Source organism: Pseudopipra pipra, chromosome W (assembly GCF_036250125.1).
Source record: "Pseudopipra pipra isolate bDixPip1 chromosome W, bDixPip1.hap1, whole genome shotgun sequence".
In the NCBI taxonomy this organism is placed as follows: domain Eukaryota; kingdom Metazoa; phylum Chordata; class Aves; order Passeriformes; family Pipridae; genus Pseudopipra; species Pseudopipra pipra.
The window spans coordinates 42,289,924-42,315,143 of NC_087580.1; the positions used below are offsets into that span (position 1 = coordinate 42,289,924).

Consider the following 25,220-nt stretch of genomic DNA (forward strand, 5'->3'; position numbering starts at 1 on the left):
GTGGGAAGAGCTTCAGGAAAAGCTTCAACCTCCTCACCCACCAGCACATCCACACTGGGGAACGTCCCTACATGTGTGGTGAATGTGGGAAGAGCTTCAGGCAGAGCTCCAACCTCCACACCCACCAGCACATCCACACTGGGGAACGGCCGTATCCGTGTATGGAATGTGGGAAGAGGTTTCAGACCAGCTCAGATCTCCTCCTGCACCAGCGGACACACACAGATGAGAGGCCCTTCCGCTGCACTGACTGCGGGAAAGGCTTTAAGCAGAACTCCACCTTGTCACCCACCAGCGCATCCACACCGGGGAGAGGCCCTACAAGTGTGGGGAGTGTGGGAAGAGCTTCACCCAGAGCTCTAACTTGACCAAACACCAACAGACCCACTAGTAAGGGAAGCCCTACCAGTGCCCCGACTGCGGAAGAAGCTTCGGCCGCTGCTTCCAGCCCGAATGAACCCCCGGATGCTTGAGGCAACCCCTGAAGTCCAGTGACTGTCAGTCCATCCCTTTCGGCCACAAAGGGCCAGTCCCCTTTCCCAGGGGCAACTTCTTCCAAGAGAACTCTTCCTGGGGGGTGTGTGGAGATTCTTGCCTTGGCTTGGGACCCTCCAAGGTCAGTTCTGGAGGTTGAGAGCAGAGATCTCCCCCCGAGCATTGGTCTGGGGGAGATCCATCCATCCTTAATTAACAATTATTGCTTTTGTGCCAGCTTGAGTAGAATTGCTTCAACAATTGCTTTAGTGTAGAGCACTGTCCTATCTTATCCTGTACTCCTGGTAGTCTTAGTGTTTGTACTGTGCAGTAAATAATTCTGATGAAGATCTTTTGTCTGATCATTTGTAACTATAACTAACTCATTTCTATCAATAGATCTGTTTTGCCATTATTAAAATCTGGGGGACAAAAGTTTTTCAGTCACACCTCTGTAATTCCTCTAAATTGCAACTGTTTGTAAGGGGGGTACTTTTGAATTAGATGATCAATGGAGCATAGAGGCGTGAGAACGAAATCATATTAGGATGTGAAACCAGCCAGAGTATGGTACAATGTAACTTATGGCAGAAGCGAATTGTAAGGTCCATTGTGCTTTTTAGCAAGTCAGCCTGATATCCCCTATTATCAGAGCTGAGTTCTTCCTTGGTTTTGCTACATATTGCAAGATAGATACATCTCCCCTTGAAACACAGTGGTAGAGGTCATACATAGGGGTGAGAAAGATGATGATGGGAGGAAGATTCTGTGGGCAGGGGTCGCTGGCCCCTTGCCCTACAGCAGGGCATGCACAGACTTGCTATCAGGTGATGAACAGGCGGGGTTTGGCTGCCACTCAGGCATCACCTTATACTGTGTACTGGCCCTACGTGGTGTAATGTAGAGCTGATAAAATGAGGTGTCAGGATTGCAAGGGTGAGCGATCCTCATCCTGCCATGAAGACTGTGTTGTTCTGTGGGGATGCCCGCTAAGCACGGGCACCGACCAGCTGCTGCAGATCCTGGCAGCCCTGGCCTGTCTGTGTGGGTAAGCACAGTTTATTGAGAGGAAGCAACTGAGAGAACAAACTTTTTAATATCCTTTTAGTGTTCCTTTAATTCCCCTTTTATGTTTATAGTATTTTTCCTTTAGTTTTCCTTTTCACTAACCAATATTGTGTTATCCATAATATTGTGTTAAGATCCTTTTTTGGTATCCCTTTTCACTAGTTAATACTGTATTAAATGCTGTTTGTAGTATTTGTTTTAATGCCACCCAATAAGGTAGTTATTTTGTATCCTTTTTAGTTTTTAATTCCTCTTGCTAAGTTTATTACTATTATTATTATTCTCACTGTAATAAAAGATATTTTCTGTGTTTGAATATTTCTGGCACTTGTCTTTATTCCGGACATGTATCCAAATGAACTGTTACACACACACAGCTTCTACTGAGAAGCTTCTGTCCTGTCAGGGCAGTCAAACTGAACAAACGTGTTTTCTTGCTGCTGAACTTTACAAATGAAAAAAAACAAGTTACTGTTCTATGCCCAAGGTTCTGGATCCTGCCCCATGTATAACTTTAGCAGCTCTCCAGATGGAAGGGGATACCACAGCATTGGTGTTACTAGGAGTGACTTTGTGCATCCCCAGACATGGAGCTGTAGCTCACTAGACAGTGAGCACCTTAGCTGTTTTTCCCCATGCCCAGTTTCCTAAAACTGAGGAAAGAAAAGCAAGTATTTGTTTAGACAGCACCACAAACCAGAGGCTGGATGGATAAAAAAGTAATTTAATAAGCCTCGCTCTCAGGAGATGCTTAATAGACAGAAACACTCCTTTAGAGGAGCAGCTAATTCACAGAAGCATCAAAGAACTTCAATCAGACATTCACTCCACAGGGACAAGGCAAGGTTTTCCTTCTCTTCATCTGAGGTGAGGTTAAGCTCTTTAACATGAACAGTGCTGCTACTCCAAATCTGCTTCAGTGCTTCCAAGTATGACAAAGGAAAGCGCAGCCCGTGAGTCTGCTGGGGAAGAAGAAACAGAAAAAAAATCCTTCAGCTGAGAGCAGTGTCCTTATTGCACAGCAGTGTGTGAGGCTGTGGGTAGGGAGCAGCAGGAATGTGCTCCCTTCCCACATGGCACTGGTGTCACTGAGAGCATTCTCCAGAAGACTCGGTTTTATCCAGGCCTGTTTTATCTTCGTAGGGAAAATGCTGAACTCTATTCCGTGTTCTAGCACGCTTTTTGAGGTGGGGATGTTTACAGCATGTGGCTTTCTCCTGTGGTTTACACATGGAAGAATTAAATAGCCTTAAACTTACACTCTTGCCTAGCCCAACCCATGATTTTTGGAAGCTCACAGAAGTTTATTTCTAGCTGCCACACGCAGTCTTTGGATATAGTTTGACACAACCACAGAGGAGCTCCATTCCCAGGCCTGGAGTCTTCAAGGGCAAGAAGGAATATTCTGGGATCTGCACATGTTGTTCAGGTGCCAGTGTACAACCTCAGCTCTGGAGGACCAGTGAGATTCACTTCCAAAGAAAAATAAGTGCCAGGCAAAAAGCCTGGCTGTAATTACCAAGACAAGGACAGACTGTGCCCTGTTTTGCCATTCGAGTGTTTCGGATCACAGAGCTAAGACACAGCATCTCACTGCCAAAAAAGCAGAAATAAAGGTTCCAGAGCTCAAAGCCATGCTCAGGAAGGATTTATGACCCAGCAAAAGCACACTGTACCTGCAAGCAGGAACAGAGACGACCTGAAAAGTACATTTCAGAACAAGGTAGGTCTTTACTCACAGTGCTGACCCACCCTACCCTAAAATGAACACCCCTGCAGTGTGTTCCATTGGATACAGAATCTAACATGGGTTTAGCATGGCAGTGATCCCTAGGGAATATCTGCTGGCCTATCCAGTAGCCTCAGTAGAGGATGTGCTAAGGACACACCAGTAAGAGCTGCCTTTAGTTGCTCCAGTAGCTTTGCTCACTGGGCCATAAGGCATGCACCAGAAATCCTGTTAACATCTCCAGTGTTTAATTAAGCATGAGATCACATTACTCAGTTCCACTGTTAAACTGCCTCTGTGGTGCAGCCTCAGCTCATCTGGGCACTGCAGGGCTGGGCAGAAAGGCTCTGGGTGCTGAGGATCACGGCAGAACCCAGGCCCTGCTGCCATTTTGGGCAAGCTCATCTCAGGCAGCAAAACCCACCATGGAAAGATAATTTTTGGTGTGTCTGCAGGAACAAACCTGGGCCGTGCCATCCTCACTGGCAGTGTCATCTGTCCCCATCATGGGAGTGTCTCTCCTGTTCCTTAAGGAATGATACACATAAACCATCTCCCTGCGAATTTCATCCTAAAAGACAGCAGGGAGGAAACAGTTACATGTGATCCACAGCCTCAGACTCATCTCACTGCACTTGCCAATGCTCCTTAATTCTGGAGTCACTCTTACAACAAAGCATGCAAGTCACCCTCCCAAAGGAATTTTCCAACAGCCACCTCCGACAGCAATAAGGGACTCTCCAAAACACCTCTGAAAATTTATTTACAATCATCTTCTGCCTTAAAACTGCCCCTGCTAGAGTCCCAGGAGTGATGCTGTACAGAAAACAGGCCATTTAAGGGAAAGTAGTAATGAACAGGTGTGCCTCAACACATTTCCAGTCTGATACTGATCTGTTTCTTAAAAATCACATGCTCATCATCAGACCTTGGTCAGAGCTGTGCAAAGCAATTCAGAGCTCTCTGGGCAGGTTGCACATGGAATTTGTGGACACAAGTCTTCCATGTGTTCTGCCATCCTGGGTTGATCTGTGTGACATCAGAAGGCAAGGTGGCCCAAAAACTGGGGGGAAAAAGTCTCCAAAACCTACACAGTCTCAATATGGACACAAGCAAGATGGAGGAAAAAATCAGAAAGTTATGGTGTGTTTTTCTTGGGAAACATTCAATTCATCCAAAGAAACCCCAAACTGTACAAGATAATCTTTGCTGTGTGTCCCGCCCCCCCCTTTTTTTTTTTTTTAAAGTGAGATAAAAAGCACTTCTACAATTTCATACTAAAAAACCTTCATGGATAAGAAGCAGTATAAACACAGCATAATGCAAGATGCATGGATCAATGTTGTGGAACAACTTAGTAGTGCCCCTGGCACCTGCTTGGATACAGAGATAACCCAGAAGTGAAGACTAAATGCAGCCACAGCAGCAGCTGCAACCAGCAGAATTCCCTCTCTTGAGAAAACCTATTTTTATAAATTATTCCTGTTCTTAAATACAAAGAATAGAAAAAAAACCTAGTATCAAGACCTGTAGAGGCCATTTAGCTGCTGTAATGATCTACCCCATCAAACCTGAGACAAAAGCCATGTACCTCCCATACAGAATCCTAGGCTGAATTTAGTTTTGAAGCCCCCCCTCCAGAAGGTTGGAATGTGCCATATCACTCAACAAACAACCCCACAGTATCCTAACAAATCCTAATGGGATGCAGGATCCAGCTCAGTGTAACTGCATGACCCTTACAGACCTTTTGCAGAGGAGAGCAACAACTCACATGCCTCACATGCACTCCCCAGCCCACCCCAAATGTACAGAGGGGGCTTCACTGTACCCACAGCATTCTCTTGATCTGGTTCCACAGAGATGAGAGTGTGATCTCTGAACTGCAGTCTGATTTTGCTGTCTATTTTTGGCAATTTCCCACCTAAGAAAAATAAATCCTCCTTAGAAAGGAAGAAAACCAGACAAACGGTTAAACTGAGCCCCCCTGTGCTCTCCCCACTCTCTCAAGGCTGGACTGTTTGTTAAGCTATGTTTCAACACCCACATGTCCTCCAACTTGTTGTGGAGGGGGCAAGGAGAAAGAGATTTTTTAATTCTCTCACCTTTCCTGTCTGCAAATAACTATAATAAATAGCAAGCTAGAGCCCAGGGAAAACTGCTACTGGTTAAATGCTCTCGGGATACAGTTTATCACAGCTGCCAGTTCCAGTCTAGGATAATCTTTATTCCACTCTAAGGGAGTGTCATCTCTCCCACTAGACACGGGGAGCAAACACACACGGGGGGCCTCACGGCACATGAAGCTGATGCTGGACTGTGATCTGGCAGAGTTCAGGCACACGGTGTGACTCTTGGGGCCGACCCTGTGCCGGGCAAAGGCTTGGACTCGACGCTCCTCGTGGGTCCCTTCCACCTCAGCATGTTCTGTGATGGTGCGATGAGTTCCCTCTCTTTCAACACTTTTGTTCTTTTTAGGGCTCCTCGCTGCCCGGGGCCCGAAGCCCGCCTTCCGCGCGCCTGCTTCCCTGCGCGTTGTGGCGGCCGCAGCCAGGCGCTGAGTGCCCGCTCCCGGGCGGGCACGGCCGCTCGCTCCAGGAGTGGGGGGGCAGCGCCAGCGCCTCGAGGATTCCCGGGATTCCCTCGCCGGTTTCCAGGCAACGCTCCCCGCGCGCTCCTCGCTCCACGGCCGAACGTGCGCAGCCAATGGGAGGTGGCGGAGTGGGCGGGGCGAGGCGGGGATTGGGTGGGGCGGGGGCGGGGCCGAGAGGGGCGGTTGGTGGGGTTTGGGTGGGAGCGGGCGGGGCCGGGAGCGGGAGCGCTGCCGCTGAGCGGCCCCCGGGCAGCGACCCCGGGGAAGAGACCCCCGGCGAGTGGTCCCCGGTGCGCGGCCCCGGGGGAGGGACCCCCCGTGCGCGGCCCCCGGCGAGTAGCCGCTGCTGAGCGGCTCCCAGTAAGTGACAGCCGGTGAGCGACTCGCGGTGAAGAAGCCCCGGTAAGTGACCCCTGCAGAGGGACCCCCGGTGAGCGACCCGCGGGGAACAAGCCCCGGTAAGTGACCCCCGGGCAGGGACCCCCGGTGCGCGGCCCCCGGGGGTGTCTGTCCGGGGCTGGGCGCGTTCCTTCCCCGTGCAGAGCCGAGCGGGGCCGTGGCGGGAGCGGGGCCGGAGCGGAGCCGGCCGGGGGGGCAGAGGGGAGCCCTGAGTCGCCTTCTGCCGAGGGGGCTGCTGGAAAGGAGCCTGCGCTGGGAGGAGCGGGGGACGTGGCCCGAGGCTGAGGCAGGGGAGCTTCAGGTCAGCTCCTGGAGAAAGGTTTCTCCCTGTGTTTTTCGGGGGGGGCTCGGGCACTGCAATGGGTTGCCCAGGCAGAGCCAGCACCCCGGCAGGTGTTTCAGAGGCGCCTGCATCTGGCCATGGCTGACACGCTTTAGTGGTTTGGGGGTTGCTGGGGCAGTGCTGGGCTGACAGTTGGACTTGATGGAATCATGGAACGTGCTGAGTTGGGAGGGTCCCACTGGCACCCTGGAGTCCAGCTCCTGAGTTTTAGGCACCACTAAAGGAACTGAATCTGCATCGAGCTGTTTGGCTCCAAAAACTCTTCTGCCCCTAGTCTACACTGCCAAGTAAAACAAAACAGACCGTGCAAAATAGAGGCCTGTGTTCCCCCCAAAGGGAAGGCAGGCAGTTATAAACCAGGACAATAAATCAAAGCTCAGAGCTTACATTCATGGTCTCCACAGTTGTATGACACATCAAACCAGTCCTCTGTTCATTACCCATGTAGAACTCTCATCAGGAACCCCAAACTTTCTTGTGTGTATTTGTATAGATATGTATATATACACGTACCTATGTATAGGTATATATTTGTGTGTATCTCTGTGTGATTCTGTATCTTTGGATGTGATATTGGCATGCTATTGTTGTGTGGCAACAAGTGGACTTAAAAGGTTACAACACTTTAGGAGATCACCTTTCTGCTTATGGGTCCTATTTTTTAAAGAAGGTAACAAGAAAAGAACTCTTTAGCCAAATATAAGTTAAGACATTAATCAGAGCAAATGTATTGATTTTTATTTCCAATTGTACAACAAGTCATTCAACTATTTGCATACTCCAAAGCTGGGTTGGAAACTTCTCCCTCAGAAATAGGAAAAACTGTTTTCCGAGGCTGTTACTGACAGCCATGGCAGAGTTTCCAATAACAACTCCCCATTCTTGAAATGCAAAGCCTGAAAAATGAAACAAGCGTTAACCTGGAATTCTTGTTGCCAGCACTGATCTGGACAGAAGTTATTAGAGAGTGGAGCAAAGCTAGCACCACAAACAACCTTGGACTCTGCATTCGTTGGTCATGGCAACAAAGTTTTGCTTTTCAACCCATCTGCTAAGGAAATCTTGCCAGAACTGTGAGCTTATAACACTACTTTTCTTAAGAAGTTAGAAGGCCTTAATCCAGTGTACACAGATGAGACCCTGAAATAGGAGAGAATTCAGTTGCTGATGATCAGTGCAGATGAGGAATCAGCTCTGCTGAGTAGGCTTCAAGCTTTGTGATTTTTACAAGTGGACTATTTCAAATCTGTTGTAGAAGAAACAGTCTTTTCTGTTTTATCAACTTTCCACTTTCAGAATACTGGAGTTTATCCCTCAAATTCAGCCTGTAGTTTCAAAAGATAAAAATCCTTACAGGAAACCTTTCAGCCTCAGTAGCCAATTGCAACATGCCCAGGGAAGTTCAGCAACAGCACCATTCATTAAATGAACTGTTCTGGACCAGCCATCCCAGAGAGATTGAGCTCCAGTGCTAAACCCCACAGAGTGCCAAGTGCCATAAGAGCTGATTTTTGGCTTCGCTGAGATTCTCTCTGGTTTCATTTGGTGTAGCTGGCACATCTGGAGCAAAGGGTCTGGGCAAAAGTACATCCTTGGAAAGGTCCAGTACAAATCATGTGACAAGATTAGCGATTTCTCTAATTGAGGAAGTATATTAGATACAGGAATGTATTTTTCTACCTCCTCTTTCCGCACTGCTGCTGTATTCCTTCGTCATGCCCTGTGAGCAGTCCCAGTGTTCTGTGATTGACGCCATAAGGGACTTGCTAACAGGGAACAAACACCTCCGAGACAAAAGGTGCCACCACAGGAAGCTCTTGCTGCCCAAGAAGTGCCCAGGCTGCCACAACGACTGCACCTGAAGCCAAAGGATCCAGACTTTCTTTCCTGGGGGAAAGGGCTGCTGTTCCTTTTTTTTCTGCCCTGTGCTGCAATGGCCGCACCAACCTCCTGAAAAATTGAATACAACTGAAGATTCCTGCAAGACAAAAGGTGCCACCACAGAAAGTTCTTGCTGCCCAAGAAGTGCCCAGGCTGCCCCAACATCTACACCTGAAGCCAAAGCTTCCAGACTTTTTTTCCTGGTGGAAAGAGCTGCTGTTCCCTTTTTGCAGGCCTGCGCAGTAATGGCCGGTCCCACCTCCTGAAAAATTCAATCCAACTGAAGATTCCTGCCAGACAAAAGGTGCCACCACAGAAAGGTCTTCCTGCCCAAGAAGTGCCTAGGCTGCCCCACCAACTACACCTGAAGCCAAAGCTTCCAGACATTTTTTCCTGATGGAAAGAGCTGGTATTCCCTTTTTTCAGGCTAGCACTGCAATGGCCGGTCCCACCTCCTTAAAACTTCAATCCAAATGAAGATTCCTGCCTAATAAAAGGTGCCACCACAGAAAGCTCTTCCTGCCCAAGAAGTGCCCAGGCTGCCCCAACAAGTGCACCTGAAGCCAAAGCTTCCAGACTTTTTTTCCTGGTGGAAAGAGCTGCTGTTCCCTTTTTTTTAGCCCTTTCCTGTATAGGCCAAAGTAACTCCTTAAATAGACTCCAGATAAAGATTCCTGCCAGACAAAAGGTGCCACCACAGGAAGCTCTTGCTGCCCAAGAAGTGCCCAGCCTGCCCCAACAACTGCACCTCAAAGCCAAATCTTCCAGACTCTTTTTCCTGGTGGAAAGAGCTGCTGTTACCTTTTGCATGCCCTGCGCTGCAATGGCCGCACCAACCTCCTGAAAAATTGAATCCAACTGAAGATTACTGACAGACAAAAGGTGCCACCACAGAAAGCTCTTGCTGCCCAAGAAGTGCCCAGGCTGCCCCAACATCTACACCTGAAGCCAAAGCTTCCAGACTTTTTTTCCTTAGGGAAAGCTGCTGTTCCCTTTTTTTCACCCCTGCTCTGCAATTGCCGGTCCCACCTCCTTAAAAATTGAATCCAACTGAAGATTCCTGCCGGACCAAAGGTGCCACCACAGAAAGCTCTTCCTCCCAAGAAGTGCCCAGGCTGCCCCAACAACAACACCTCAAAGCCAAAGCTTCCAGACTATTTTTTCCTGGTGGAAGGAGATGCTGTTACTTTTTTGATGCCCTACGCTGCAATGGCCAGTCCCACCTCCTGGAAAATTGAATCCAAATGAAGATTCCTGCCAGACAAAAGGTGCCACCACAGAAAGTTCTTGCTGCCCAAGAAGTGCCCAGGCTGCACCAACAACTGCACCTCAAAGCTTCCAGACTTTTTTTCCTTAGGGAAAGAGCTGCTGTTCCCTTTTTTCTGCCCTGCGCTGTAATGACCGGTCCCAACTCCTGAAAACTTCAGTCCAAATGAAGATTCCTTCCAAACAAAGGTGCCACCACAGAAAGCTCTTCCTCCCAAGAAGTGCCCAGGCTGCCCCAACAACTGAACCTCAAAGTCAAACCTTCCAGACTTTTTTTCCTGGTGGAAAGGGCTGCTAATTTTTTTTTTTTTTAGCCCAGTCATGAATAGGTCAAAGTAACATCCAAAATAGAGTCCAGATAAAGATTCCTGACAGACAAATGTCTTACCACAGAAAGCTCTTTGCTGCCCAAGAAGTGCCCAGGCTGCCCCAAAACCTGCACCTCAAAGCCAAAGCTTCCAGATTTTTTTCCTGGTGGAAAGAGCTGCTGTTCCCTTTTTTCAGCCCTGCGTTGCAATGGCCAGTCCCACCTCCTGAAAAATTTACTCCAACTGAAGATTCCTGCCGGACAAAAGGTGCCACCACAGAAAGCTCTTGCTGCCCAAGAAGTGCTCAGGCTGCCCCAACAAGTGCACATCAAAGCCAAAGCTTCCAGACTTTTTTTCCTTAGGAAAAGAGCTGCTGTTCCTTTTTTTCTCCCCTGCGCTCCAATGGCCTGTCCCACCTTGTGAAAAATTGAATCCAAATGAAGGTTCCTGACAGACAAATGTCTTACCACAGAAAGCTCTTTGCTGCCCAAGAAGTGCCCAGGCTGCCCCAACAACTGCAACTCAAGGCCAAAGGATCCAGACTTTTTTTCCTGGTGGAAAGAGCTGCTGTTCCCTTTTTTCAGCCCTGTGCTGCAATGGCCGGTCCCACTTTCTGGAAAATTGAATCCAAATGAAGATTCCTGCCACACAAAAGGTGCCACCACAGAAAGTTCTTGCTGCCCAAGAAGTGCCCAGGCTGCCCCACCAACTACACCTGAAGCCAAAGCTTCCAGACTTTTTTTCCTGGTGGAAAAAACTACTGTTCCCTTTTTTCAACCCTGTACTGCAATGGCCTGTCCCACCTTCTGGAAAATTGAATCCAACTGAAGATTCCTGCCAGACAAACGTTGCCACCACAGGAAGCTCTTGCTGCCCAAGAAGTGCCCAGGCTGCCCCACCAACTGCACCTCAAAGCCAAAGCTTCCAGACTTTTTTTCCTGGTGGAAAGTGCTGCTGTTCCCTTTTTTCTGCCCTGTGCTGCAATGGCCGCTCCCACCTCCTGAAAACTTCAATCCAAATGAAGATTCCTGCCAAACAAAAGGTGCCACCACAGAAAACTCTTCCTGCCCAAGAAGTGCCCAGACTGCACCAACTGCACCTGAAGCCAAAGCTTCCAGACTTTTTTCCCTGGTGGAAAGAGCTGCTGTTCCCTTTTTTCTGCCCTGCGCTGCAATGGCCTGTCCCATGTCCTAAAAAATTGAATCCAACTGAATATTCCTGCCAGACAAAAGGTGCCACCACAGAAAGCTCTTTGTTGCCCAAGAAGTGCCCAGACTGCACCAACTGCCCCTTAAGCCAAAGCTTCCAGACTTTTTTTCCTGGTGGAAAGAGCCGCTGTTCCCTTTTTTCAGCTCTGCTATGCAATGGCCGGTCCCACCTTTTAAAAAATTGAATTCAACTGAAGATTCCTGCCAGACAAAAGGTGCCACCACAGAAAATTCTTGCTGCCCACGAAGTGCCCAGGCTGCCCCAACAACTGCACCTGAAGCCAAAGCTTCTAAACTTTTTTCCTGGTGGAAAGAGCTGCTGTTCCCTTTTTTCAGCCCTGCGCTGCAATGGCCTGTCCCATTTCCTGAAAAATTGAATCTAAATGAAGATTCCTGCCAGACAAAAGGTGCCACCACAGAAAGTTCTTCCTGCCCAAGAAGTGCCCAGACTACCCCAACAACTGCACCTGAAGCCAAAGCTTACAGACTTTTTTTCCTTAGGGAAAGAGCTGCTGTTCCCTTTTTTCTGCCCTGTTCTCCAATGGCCCATCCCACTTCCTGGAAAATTTAATCCAAATGAAGATTTCTGCCAGACAAAAGGTGCCGCCACGGAAAACTCTTGCTGCCCCAGAAGTGCCCAGGCTGCACCAACCAACTGCACCTCAAAGCCAAATGTTCCAGACTTTTTTTCCTGAATGGAAACACCTGCTGGTCCCTTTTTTCAGCTCTGCGCTAAAATGACCTGACCCACCTGCTGGAAAATTGAATCCAAATGAAGTTTCTTCCTAATGAAAAGGTACCACCACAGGAAACTCTTGCTGCCCAATAAGTACCAAGTCTGCCCCAATAACTGCACCTGAATCCAAAGGATCCAGACTTTTTTTCCTGCTGGAAAGAGCTGGTGTTCCCTTCTTTCTGCCCTGCTCTGCAATGGCCGGTCCCACCTCCTGGGAAATTGAATCCAACTGAAGATTCCTGCCAGACAAAAGGTGCAACCACAAAAAACTCTTGGTACCCAAGAAGTGCCCAGGCTGCACCAACAACTGAACCTCAAAGCCAAAGCTTCCAGACTTTTTTTCCTGGTGGAAAGAGCTGCTGTTCCCTTTTTTCAGCCCTGCGCTGCAATGGCCGGTCCCACCTCCTGAAAATTGAATCCAAATGAAGATTCCTGCCAGACAAAAGGTGCCACCACAGAAAACTCTGCTGCCCAAGAAGTGCCCAGACTGCACCAACTGCACCTGAAGTCAAAGGTTCAAGACTATTTTTCCTGGTGGAAAGAGCTGCTGTTCCCTTTTTTCAGCCCTGCTCTGCAATGGCCGGTCCCACCTCCTGGATAATTGGATATAAATGAAGATTCGTGCAAGACAAAAGGTGCCACCACGGAAAACTCTTGCTGCCCAAGAAGTGCCCAGGCTGCCCCAACAACTGGACCTCAAAGCCAAAGCTTCCAGACTTTTTTTCCTGGTGGAAAGAGCTGCTGTTCCTTTTTTTCTGCCCTGCGCTGCAATGGCCTGTCCCACCTCCTGAAAAATTGAATCCAAATGAAGATTCCTGCCAGACAAAAGGTGCCACCACAGAAAGTTCTTGCTGCCCAAGAAGTGCCCAGTCTGCCCCTACAATGGCACCTGAAGCCAAAGCTTCCAGATTTTTTTTCCTGGTGGAAAGAGCTGCTGTTCCCTTTTTTCTGCCCTGCGCTGCAATGGCCGCTCCCACCTCGCCAAAAATTCACTCCAACTGAAGATTCCTGCCAGACAACAGGTGCCACCACAGAAAGGTCTTGCTGCCCAAGAAGTGCCCAGGCTGCCCCAACAACTGTACCTCAGAGTTAAACCTTCCAGACTATTTTTCCTGAGGGAAAGGGCTGCTAATTCCCTTTTTTTTAACCCACTCCTGAATTGGTCAAAGTAAAACCCAAAATAGACTCTAGATAAAAATTCCTGCCAGACAAAAGTTGCCACCACAGAAAGCTCTTGCTTCCCAAGAAGTTTCCAGGCTGCCCCAACAACTGAACCTCAAAGCTTCCAGCCTTTTTTTCCTGGTGGGAAGAGCTGCTGTTCCCTTTTTTCAGCCCTGCGCTGCAATGGCCTGTCCCACCTCCTGAAAAATTAAATCCAACTGAAGATTCCTGCCAGACACAAGGTGCCACCACAGAAAACTCTTGCTGCCCAAGAAGTGCCCAGGCTGCACCAACCACACCTGAAGCCAAGGGTTCCAGACTTTTTTTCCTGCTGGAAAGAGCTGCTGTTCCCTTTTTTCTGCCCTGCGCTGCAGTGGCCTGTCCCACCTCCTCGAAAATTGAATCCAACTGAAGATTTGTGCCAAACAAAAGTTGCCACCACAGAAAACTCTTGCTGCCCAAAAAGTCCCCAGGCTGCACTGAATACACCTGAAGCCAAAGGTTCCAGACTTTTTTTCCGGGTGGAAAGAGCTGCTGTTCCCTTTTTTAAGGCCTGTCCTGCAATGGCTGGTCCCACCTGCTGGAAAATGGAATTTAAATGAAGATTCCTGCCAGACAAAAGGTGCCACCACAGGAAGTTGTTGCTGCCGAAGAAGTGCCCAGGCTGCACCAACCACACCTGAAGCCAAGGGTTCCAGACTTTTTTTCTGGTGGAAAGAGGTGCTGTTCCCTTTTTTCAGCCCTGCGCTGCAATGGCCTGTCCCACCTGCTGGAAAATGGAATGTAAATGAAGATTCCTGCCAGACAAAAGGTGCTACCACAGAAAGGTCTTGCTGCCCAAGAAGTGCCCAGGCTGCACCAACTACACCTGAAGCCCAAGGTTCCAGACTTTTTTTCCTTAGGGAAAGAGCTGCTGTTCCCTTTTTTCATCCCTGCACTGCAATGGCCGGTCCCACCTTGTGAGTTGAAGTCACAGGCCCAGAAATGTAATTTGAAGGATTTGTAGTGTTGCAGTGTGTTGGGTCATTTCCTATGGGATCAGTGGAGGTATTAGATAGTTCCCATGGACACAGCCTTGAGCTGTGTGGCTATGTGCCCGTGCTGCATTCCTGGATGTTGTTGTAAGAATATGTTTGTGTTGTGTATGGGAAAGTAGAGGTGGGAGAACTGAATAAAAAAGCTGCCTGCTGCGCTGAGCAGGCTGACATCTCTTTGTCTCACCATCCTCGTTTGTCATCTGTCATTCTTCCCCCCCTAGGACCGAGACCTTCGACAGATACCCAGCGACAGTTGGTGCCCCGGTGGACCAGACGAACAGAAAGAAAAGACTGTCGACTATTGCCTGGGTTGTAGGGGTATATCGGCCGGAGGCAGGTGAGAGCTGCAGGGGGAGGTGCAGCAGGGTCTCGGTACTCAGGAGCTGTATAGCAGCGGGGTGCACTGCAGGACCCGGGTCTGATTTTCTCTACACCTGCACACAAGTGTTTCTGCCGCACTTGGAAGGCACGAGTTACCTGGGGAGCCTGGGTGCATTTGGCACTTGTCAGGCGCAGGTGGGCTCCTGAGCACTTTTTCTAAGTCACCATGGGGCAGACCATGTGTGCAAACGACAGGCGTGTGTTTATCGCCTGGAAAGCTTTGTTACAGCATTTTGGTGTTAGACCGACAAAGCTAAGTTATGTCGTTTGTTACTTTTGTGTCTTCGGACTGAGAGAAAGGCTGCTTTGCCTGGGAGGACATTAGAGTGCTAAAGAAGAGGGGCCGGGCGGAGCCAAAGGGAGCCGAAGTGGGATCAGACATTGCGGAGCGGGGCCAGGAGCAGCCGAGCGGCCCCGCCAAAATGGACGCACTGCTAGCGACTCGGCAGCACTTGTCCAAGATAACCAAGGACAGCTACGGCATGAATGTGCTGCTGATGGACCGGGAGACGATCTTGTGAACACAGTGGCTGAATTCCACCGTAAGGAGCTTTCTACGTCTCCTCAGGACGGTGCCGCGCCTGTGTACCCGGCGCCGGGTGCCTGCGCAGCCGTGTCTGGTCCGCCCACTGTGGGTGCCTGCGGAGCGGCGCCGGGTCCGGCGGTCCCGAGCGGTGTTGTGGGGGGGTAGCGGGCTGGTAGTGGCGGCCGCGGTGTCAGGCGGTGCAGTGGGGGGGCTGTCTGTGTTCTCCCCTGTTTTACACCCCCCCCAAACCCTCCCCTTCCTCCTCCCCAGAACGTGTCCATCTGCAGCCGTTCCTTCCCTCCTGTGTATCATTCTTTCTCAGCAGACCACGTAGATAACTTGCAACATAAGGAGAGCAAAGGCAATTTGACTTCTTTTCCTGATTTTTCTCCGAAAAAATCCGACATCTATTCCCCCTCCTCCCCCTCCCTCCCTCCCTTTCCCCCGTCCTCCGACAAGTGCTAGTGAAAGCTCCCTTAACGAAGCAATACTTGCTTCTAGGGGGGCCGAGTGCTCAAGAGAACCAGGAGACGCAGGGGGGGCAGAGGGCGGGAAGAGGTGAAGAAGGGAGGACAAAATGCAGAAGTGGTTCTGTTGCGTTATGACAAATAGAGTGTCCTTGCTCTATGAAAAAGGTTGAAAATTTTCAAGGTAATATCCTGTCCGTTCCCGTCGTCTTTGTCTTTTGCATGGAGAGTTGTACAAGATTTACAAGTTAATATTAGCAAATATGCCATAAATGCCCTTTAAGTTGTGAGACTGATGAGAACTACACAGCCAATAACTGCTTGAAATCTGTGTGATTGAGGAGAGTGTTTGAGGTGGCCACCTGAATGCATGATTGGAAAAACACTGTGTGAGAGAGAGAAGCTGCATGAAGGTGTAACTGTGTAAACTTACAAATACTTTCTGCTGGTGTCAAGATTTTAGGGATGTGTAACATGATTCTGTTGAACCATAGTGACTCCTTATTCTGAATGGTATATGAATTCTTCAAATTCCCACCATGACTAATTCCACTCTTAGGAAGACTGGTGAGGTTTTAGTTATTTCAAGACTAGCCCTGTCTGGCTAGCCATATGATCAGGACTGAAGTTAAATAAGAGATTTTACACAAATTTGGTGTTCTATTTCAGCCTTGTTTCAAAGGTTTATAGTGGTTAAATCTCAGGTGGAGCCTTTCCCCTGGTGCTGGTTTTTTTCATGTGTCATGCTGCCCATGGGCTGTAGCTGTGTGGGCTGTGCAGGAGGCAGGGTCGTTTGAACTTTTCTGTGTTTTCCAGGGTTTAAATCAAGGGTTATCGATGTTGCTGCCCTGCTTGATCAGCCTGTTGGGGGGGGCCCTGCAGACTGTCAGGGCCATCCTGCGTCCTTTCTCAGAAGCATCTACAGTGTTACAGATAGTGTGTCTCTAGGCCTCCTGACTGGAGACCAGAGTACACCAGTTATGTTGATCAGTGTGGCCAGGGCTGTGATGTCGTTTCAGGGAGTCCTTGTGTCTTCTCTTCGGGGCTCCTTTCATGCGGCAGCTGGTGACAATATTCATTGTGAAACAGCTCGTCCTTCATCCTTGGGACGTGCCCTGCCTGTGGCAGCTGTGTTTTCAGAAAAATGTCCTCAATGCTTGTGACTGCTGCTTGTTCTGTACCAGACGTACTGATCACATAATCTGACTGGTGGGTGTTTAGCATTGTACGAAGGCAGCGTGGGTTAAGTGCCTTGTTAATCAGCCATTCTAGTAGCACAATTGCGGGATTTGGGGATTTTTTGTTCATGTTGCAGTCATTGATGCTAACTGTACGAGGCAGATTTGTGCTATGGTCTCCACACCTTATCCTTCAGTGACAATTCCTAAAGGGACACGAATAGCTCAATTGGTATCTTTTCTGAGTTGTGTTCCCCAAGCAGAGCCTCGTGAGCGTCGGGATGGAGGATTTGGTTCTACTGATGCACCACAAGTCTTTTGGTCGGTGCCAATCTCTGCACAACGTCCACAGCTGACCTGCGCTCTCTACGATACTCGAAGCTTGCTGTCTGTTGTCCAGGCGGACGAACTTCTGCATTCGGGACCTGACGTAACTATCATTGCACGGACATCCTGGGCGGCCTCCTGGCCTGTGCTCACGTCAGGGGTTTGGGTTGTGAGACTAGGAGGTACTGCTCAGAATTTTCTTTTAGAACATACAGATCCTGTGTGATTTCAGCAGTGGCTCATACCTACAGAACAGCTGTTGGCTCTGCAACAGCTTGTTAAAGACCGGTTTGATGCTGATCACATTGAACCATCTCAGAATTCTTTAATCACCCCTGTCTTTGTGATGAAGAAAAAATCTGTGAAATGAAGGCTGTTGTATGGTCTCAGACGGGTGGGGCGGTCATGGTTACCATGTCAGTATTGGTTTATTGACCCCTTCTATGCTTTCTGCTGAATAACCCATTGTTATTATTAATTTGACAGGTTGCTTTTTCACAATCCAGTTAGACCCCAGTTATAGAGAAGGAAAAAAATCGCATTTTCAGTTCCATCTATTAATCGTGCAGAACCCTACAAGTGTTATACATAGAAAACCCTCTCCCAGGAAATGACAATATTCCTATAATTTGTCAGTGGTTTATGATTCCAACATTGTCTCCTGTAATTTTCTGACTGTCTTTTGTTGTCATTATATAGGTAATATTTCTGCTGGCTGTGGCCACTGAGGATCAGTTGGGTGTGTTGGAAACTGAAACCAGAAAGAGTCTACAATCCTTTGGCCTAGTAGTTGCTCCTGAGAAGGTGCAGCGAGAGGAACCCTGGAAGTATTTAGGGTTCAAAATTACACGGAAAGTAGTTATTCCTCAGCCAGTTCAATTGGATACTGATGTCAAAACTCTTACTGACGTACAAAAGCTATTAGGGTCTTTGAATTGGATTAGGTCCTATTTGGAAATGGCAAACGCCCAGCTGGCACCTCTATTTGACCTACTCAAACATTCTGACAATCCTCAGGAACCAAGGGAACTGACTAAAAGAGCAGTTCAAACCATCCAGCGAGTAGAGCAGGTTTTACATTCTAAATTTGTTTCACGAATTGATCATTGTTAAATTGTCTAATTTTTTATTTTTTTATTTTTGCAGATCACAGTGTTCCTTTTGGGGCATTGGTACAGTGGTTTGACCATTGGTCTGATCTACTGCACATCATAGAGTGGCTATTTTTTGCCTTATCTGGCTCAAAAAACTGCTCCTGGATTGTTTGAGCTCATAGCTCAAATCATCATTGAGGTTAGAAAAAGGTGTGTAGAGTGTTCTGGCAGAAATCCAGCACGCATTGTTGTACCTGTACAATCTCGTTACTTTGAGTGGTGCCTTGAAAACAAATGTGAATTGCAAGCTGCTTTAGCTGGGTTCCACGGCCAAATTTCTTATCATTTACCTTCACATTCCCTTCTTAAGATTTTTTTTTAGGGCAATTCCAATTGGACAAAAACATTACACAGCGCAGAGCCCCTTGATGGCCTTACAGTCTTTGCAGACAGCTCGAGGAAGACAAGTGAAGCTGCAGTAGTGTGGAAAGCAGAATGTGGATGACAACATCAAATTGTTCATCAAGAGGGTTCTCCTCAAATTATGGAATGTCGAGCTGTAACTCTTGCTTTTCAGTTATTTTCTATTCGGTCTTTAAATGTTATTACTGACTCTGCATATGTTGTTAATTTGTTACAGTGACTTGATCAGGTGGTGTTGTATTGTCCATTTCCAGGTCTTATTTTTCAAACGTTGTTTGTACTCTAAAGAACTCCTTTGCAGAGGCTTGTTCCAGCAGGTTTGCTATGCTTCGATCCAGCGCAGCTTTATGGTTTTTCACCTCTTTTAGAGTTTTGGGAAAAACACGCTGTGGTTTGCCAAAAGCCTCCTCCAAACTGATGATCTTGTGGTCCCTGTGGGAGCTGAGGACAGAGCACAGCATGCAGAAGCCTTCTGATGTTGATTTAGCTTGATTCATTCTATTGCTCGCTCAGTTGTTGTCTCTTGTCCAGATTGTCGTAGTGCCTGTACTCCTGTCTATTCTAGTACTAACCCTTGAGGTCTTACAGCCTTACAGATTTGGCAATCGGATGATATTCAAGTCAATGAAATTGGTAATTTGGACCATGTCCATGTGTCCATTGGCATGTCTTCCCATGTGGTGGTTACTAATACACATACTAAACAAAAGGTCATGGTGTCATTGCTGCATTTGAAGTGCCCGCTCGGGTGCAGGTGGACAATGAACTACCTTGTGTCTGTAAATCTGTCCAAGTTTTCTTTGCCTTGTGGAAGGTCACTCATGTTACGGCTGTTTCACATTCTCCTACAGGACAGGCTATTGTGGAGAGGATGTATGGTGCCCTGAAGTAATTGCTTTAATTACAGACAGGGGGAATTGTGGGGAATTTCAACTGGACCAAGACTCTAAGATGGAAAAAAAAGCCGACTGAGAATGGAGGCCTTGGTCCTGACAACATGTTGATGCACCCTGAGAAGAGGAGAAAAACACTAGGAGAAAGCTGTCCCATGAGAACAAGGACTTATTTTGAACAAAGTGGCTGAGAAAAATATAAACATTAAAGGAAAACAAGAACAGATGTGCAGAGATGTTATGAGAAAGTAGAACTAAGAAAGTCCACCTATTAGCCGCAAGAATTATAGTTTGTGTATTTGAATTGACCTATCTGTGTAATATACGTATGCCTAAAGAGCTGTATTTAAAGAACTGTAAACTGCAGCTCTGTGGCTGCTGCTGCTTCCTTTTCTTTCCAATAAACTTTCTTGCTGAATATTTTGTGTTGCGGTCTGTTCCAACAGCGACAGTCACCCAAACCAGTCTCTCCTCTGACCTTCATCCACAAAAGTTCACCCAATTTGTTCATCCCCTAGAGCAGCTGCACAGGTCCCAGAAGCTCCTTCCTGCTGAGGACACGTCTCTCCTGCTCTTTCTCTCCTGTGTCTCCTTGGCCTTCTCTCCCAACCCATCACAGCCCTGCAACCTGGGAACTGTCTCAGCATGCCTGGGCTGTTATTGCCTGCAAGTGGAATGAAGAGAGACTTGGGGCTGCAGCTCCTCCTGCCTGTGCCCCACACGCAGGGCATTGGGGCCTGTCTGGCTGCAGCCCCTCAGTGGGGCACCGGGGTAAGAACAGACTTGCAGTGGGGAAACTGCTCTGAAAGCCCCGAGAGCTGGGGTGTGCAGAGGCTTTGCTGACAATGGCCTTGGGGGTGGACGTGCTGGGACTCAGGCCCAGGGGGAAAATCACAGGCCTGATCCCTGAGGAGATCAGCACATGCTGCTGAAATGTTGGGGGAGAGAAGAGCCAGCAGAGGGAAGAAACAAGTGGGGACAGCCTGGGCTGATGTGCTTTGGACTCGTGCCTGGCCCGGCCTTGGCTGGGCAGAGAAGGGACAGCCTTTGTGTCCCTGCAGGGCTGGGATTCACTCCCTGCCCCAAAGGCCCCCAATGTGTCTGAGAAGCCCTGGGTGGTGCCTCTCACAGAACTGACTCCATTTGGTCACCTGAGCACCTCTAGGGGCTGTCCTGGACAGAAGGAACAGTGACAGGTTCCCCTGTCCTACATGTGGGCCTCTTCTGCCACTGAAGTTGGCCAAAGCAATGTCCCAGCAGCCTCCAAGAAGATCCCACAGCTGCTGCCCTGTCCCTAGGAACTGCTGCATTGGAGCCTGCAGTTCCCAGCAGGAATCTCGGTCACCTCTGGCCCCTCAGAAGGAACCAGGGGTTTGTTTCCCAGCAGGTCACTCCTGGCTTTGGTCTTCATTCATTCCCAGGGGAACTGGGACAAGGAGTCACCTGCAGGTGCCTGTTTTGGGCCCACTGAAGTGGGGCAGGAGGAATCCCAGCCCATGGGGGTTGTGGAGGGAGCTGAGTGTCCTTCTGGCCCCAGGTCTGCAGAGCCACAAGGAGACACCTCTGTTGACTCAGCTGAGTCCCTTCCCTCAGTGCAGGTGAAGGAGATCCCTCCTGGGCACTGGTTGGGTTTCCTGTCTAATGATGGGACATGAAAAGGGGACTCTTGAACTTAACTCTGTGCCTGTCTGGAGAAATGACAGTGCTGAAAGAAGTGTGTGTGCCCAGCTGAGAGAAGGAACATCATTATTTCCTTCAGCTGTGTGCCAGCAGGTTCCCCTGGAGCCCCAGGGACAGCTGGAGGGAGCCCAGAGGGGCAGAGCAAGGGCTGCCTGGGGCTGTTGCTGTGCTGCTGAGCTGGGCCAGGCTCCTGGCACACAGGGAGCTCCTGGCAACCAAGAAGAGCTTCAAAGAGACAGCTCTGCCCAGGAGGAGCTCCTCTGCACAGCCCAGTAGAGCTGAGGGCCCTGCCTGCAGCACCCAGGGCACAGGAGAGAAGGCAGAGAGATGAGAGGCAGCCTGGGCTGGGAGGTGACTGAGCTCTCACTATGCCAGAAACCTTCCCAGGATTTGAAGGAAGAATTCTCTGGCTGTAGGAAAGTTAAACTTGCCTTCCTGGAGGGATCTCCTAAAGCTGGCACATCCCACAGCTTCTAGGATCTTTCAGCAGGACTCTCCCAGTTGCTGCAGTGCAGGGGAAGTGGCCATATGGCAGAGCAGGGCAGGAGCTGCAGGCAGCAAGGGCAGAGAGGAGAAGGGAGCAGGAGGTTCAAGGGATCCTGGGGTGGGAGGACAGGGCAGAGCTGCTCAGGGGAGGAACCTTGCCAGCCCTTTGCCACGGTCAGGCTGTGGCTGCAGAGCAGTGCAGGTGAGTTCCTGCAAGTGCCTCTCCCAGCTGCCAAATGGCAGCAGTGGCAGGAGCTGTCAGGATGGCTCTGCTGGATTTGCTGGGGTGCAGCAGGAGAAGCTGCTGCAGAGCAGGACTTGCTGCTGCCCCATCAGAGGCCCAGGGCCAGAAGGTTCCCTGTGCCAGGGCTGGCTGTGGGGTGGGAAGGTGGGGGTGCAGCCAGGGGTGCCCAGGGCTGTGGTGCAGAGCAGGGTCCTGCCCCCAGGGCTCTGTGTGCTGGGGCAGGGACTCTGCTGCCTGCCAGGGTCAGCTCTCAGCCCGGCCAAGGAGCTGCCACGGGGCTGGGGGAGAAGGGTTGTGGGGAAGGAACAACTCCTGGGAGGGCAGAGCAGGGCAGAGTCCTTCTGACCTCCAAAGTGTGCTGCAGGGATGAGGGCTGGTCACAGCTCCAGATCAAAGCAGGAAATTTCCCAGAAGGTATTTGCAAGAGGCACAGACAGACAGGAGGTACCTTCAAGAGAATGAACCAGTTCTTTCAGTGTTATACTCTGGGTTGTCTGGGTGCTGACTGAAACAGGGAAATTAATCTCTGAGCACAGGAGGAGACACTGAAACTTGAACTCTGTTAGATTAGAGGAGATTGAACCTGAGAGTATCAGACATCAAAACTGTCTTATAGACAGCATCAGTGTCACTTTTTCAGCCCTGGGCCCAGGGAAGCAGCTGCTGGCAGGGACACCTCCAGGCATCAGAGCCCTGGGCAGGGAGTGGGGGGCAAGTGCCCCCAAGGCCTGGGGGAGGGGGTGTTCAGGCAGCTCTGGGGGCCCTTCCCTGTAGCTCTGCTGGGCACTGTGTGCTGGGCTGTCGATATGAGGATTCCTGCAGTGGAAAAGAACCTTCCCCAGGTCTGATGGTAAAAATAAAAAACACAGGTACAATTATTCTAACTTCAGACTAAGCTTCTGCTCTGCAGCCCCAGGTCTTCTGAGTTATGAGTGTAGAGGTGGAACTTTTGTATTCAAGGTCTGTTACATCTGACATTCCTTGTGTGTGTGAGAACTCTACCAAAAAATTCCATTTCCTCCTGGAGCAGAGCAAAACTGACTGCTTGGCAGTGCATTTGGTGGCATTTGACACATTGATTTCTTTTAGAAATGGAGTTGCTTTTTCACAGCGGTGTGTCTTAACTGTTCCCTGTCCTTTCCTTTTTTGAACAGACCCTATGCTAAGAAACAGCAAATGTCCAACAGCAGCTCCATGGCCCAGTTCCTCCTCCTGGCCTTCGCAGACAGGCGGGAGCTGCAGCTCCTGCACTTCTGGCTCTTCCTGGCCATCTCCCTGGCTGCCCTCCTGGCCAACGGCCTCATCCTCAGCGCCGTAGCCTGTGACCACCACCTGCACACCCCCATGGGCTTCTTCCTGCTCAACCTCTCCCTCACAGACCTGGGCTGCATCTGCACCACTGTCCCCAAAGCCATGCACAATTCCCTCCGTAACACCACAACCATCTCCTACAAGGGTTGTGCTGCACAGCTCTTTTTCTTTTTCCTCTTCATCTTAGCAGAGTATTATCTCCTCACCATCATGTGCTACGACCGCTACGTTGCCATCTGCAAACCCCTGCACTACGGGACCCTCCTGGGCAGCAGAGCTTGTGCCCACATGGCAGCAGCTGCCTGGGCCACTGCGTTTCTCAATGCTCTGCTGCACACAGCCAACACATTTTCCCTGCCCCTGTGCCAGGGCAATGCCCTGGGCCAGTTCTTCTGTGAAATCCCACACGTCCTCAAGCTCTCCTGCTCACACTCAGGCTACCTCAGGGAAATTGGGCTCATTGGGGTTACTGCCAGTTTATCATTTAGTTGTTTCATTTTCATTGTTTTCTCCTATGTGCAGATCTTCAGGGCTGTGCTGAGGATCCCCTCTCAGCAAGGACGGCACAAAGCCTTTTCCACGTGCCTCCCTCACCTGGCCGTGGTCTCCCTGTTTCTCAGTACTGCCACATTTGCCTACCTCAAGCCTCCCTCCATCTCCTCCCCATCCCTGGATCTGGTGGTTTCAGCTCTGTACTCGGTGGTGCCTCCAGCACTGAACCCCCTCATCTACAGCCTGAGGAACCAGGAGCTCAGGGATGCCATAAGGAAAATGATGACTACATGTTTTTTGAGAAGCACTAAACTCCATCTTTTCTTCTGCAGAACACTCATTGTATAACTCATTTTGGGCCCAGCCTGCCTTCTAAAGCTTTTAATAGTGGTGGGGGGGGGGCATTTTCCTGGTTTTTTTTACTTCTGTTGATGTCATTAAGGCTGAAATTTTATTCGTCATCCCATATAGATTTCACTGTCTATCTCTTTTTTCTTTTTGACCCACAAAATGTAGAAATCAGGAATCATGCTTTGTGTGCATTTAAACAAAATAAAAGTTTGTGCAGAAAGATATTTGTCAAACATCCTCCCTGTGATAGTTTGTACATGAGGAATCACAATCTCTAAGTGTAAGAAAGGACACAAATTCTTTTTTCCAGATTCTTCCTCCAACACCTCCCCTGAAGCTGGAGGGCATTTCCATGTTTGCAGATGTGGAGGGGAAAAGAGTCCCAGCACTGCCAGGGAGCACCAGAACTGGGTCTGTTCAGAGCTGCTCTCTTTGCACTCCCACCCTCTCCTTTCCTGTCCGTGCCCAAGGCCTGAGTGCTCTGGCAGCTCAGTCACTGTCCTGCTGTGGGTCAGGCCTGTGAGCACAGGCAGGGACAGGCCCTGGGCACTGCTGGGACAGGGCTGGGCTCCACAACAGCAGTTCCAGCAGCAAAGGGGTTCCCCTCCAGGCACTTCCTGAAGGCTGAGGTTTTTTCCCAACACTGGTATCGAGAAGAAGTCCAAGGATTAGACTCTCAAAAGTCTTGTTGCTTTGCTTGTTTCTCCATGGAGACAGTGCGGTGAGGTCAGGGACCCACTGGGACTGCAGGGACTGAGGGCTGGTTCACATGTTGTGTGTTGATGGCCGATGGCCAATGGAGGTGACAAATGATCTCCAAGTCACCTGCCTGGGGCTCTTGTGAGGGCTCTGATGGCAGGTGAGGACTTGTCTGTAGGAACTCAGGAAGTGCAGGAGAGCACAGAGGATCTGCAGGGACAGACCGTCCCATCCAGTCAGCAGGGAATGGAGCCCTGGAGCAGAATCCTGCCCAGGGTGGAGTTACCAGAGATCAAGTACTAAATCTTGCTGTGAAGTGGCAAACAGAGTTCTGCAAACCCAGGGGACACAGCAGGTACAGGGAAAACTCTTGCCAGTGACTTCTCTTGCCCTCAGTGAACTTTCACAGGTCAATCAAGATCAGCCCCCAAAGCCATGTCCCAGCTCTGGAACAAGGCAGGGCCC

General features: G+C 49.5%; 2 protein-coding genes and 1 long non-coding RNA gene across 4 annotated transcripts in view; 1 reads left to right on the top strand and 2 right to left on the bottom strand.

Annotated features, from left to right (window-relative positions):
- LOC135405223 (zinc finger protein 239-like) overlaps positions 1-25,220 on the bottom strand; it is a 229,329-nt gene that overhangs the window by 153,476 nt on the left and 50,633 nt on the right. The window lies entirely within an intron of this gene.
- On the bottom strand, positions 2,251-5,451 carry LOC135405227 (uncharacterized). 2 transcript variants are annotated; one of them, XR_010425809.1, is made up of 3 exons: positions 5,107-5,451; positions 3,735-3,842; positions 2,251-2,504 (listed from the first exon to the last, which is right to left on the bottom strand). It is a non-coding gene; the product is annotated as an uncharacterized LOC135405227 (long non-coding RNA). The 2 variants fall into 2 exon arrangements; XR_010425808.1 differs by lacking the exon at positions 5,107-5,451 and having other exon boundaries at positions 3,735-4,166.
- Positions 23,386-24,161, top strand: LOC135405224 (olfactory receptor 14J1-like). Its single transcript, XM_064639900.1, has one exon. The coding sequence runs from the start codon at positions 23,424-23,426 to the stop codon at positions 24,051-24,053; it is 630 nt and encodes a 209-aa protein (XP_064495970.1). The 5' UTR covers positions 23,386-23,423; the 3' UTR covers positions 24,054-24,161.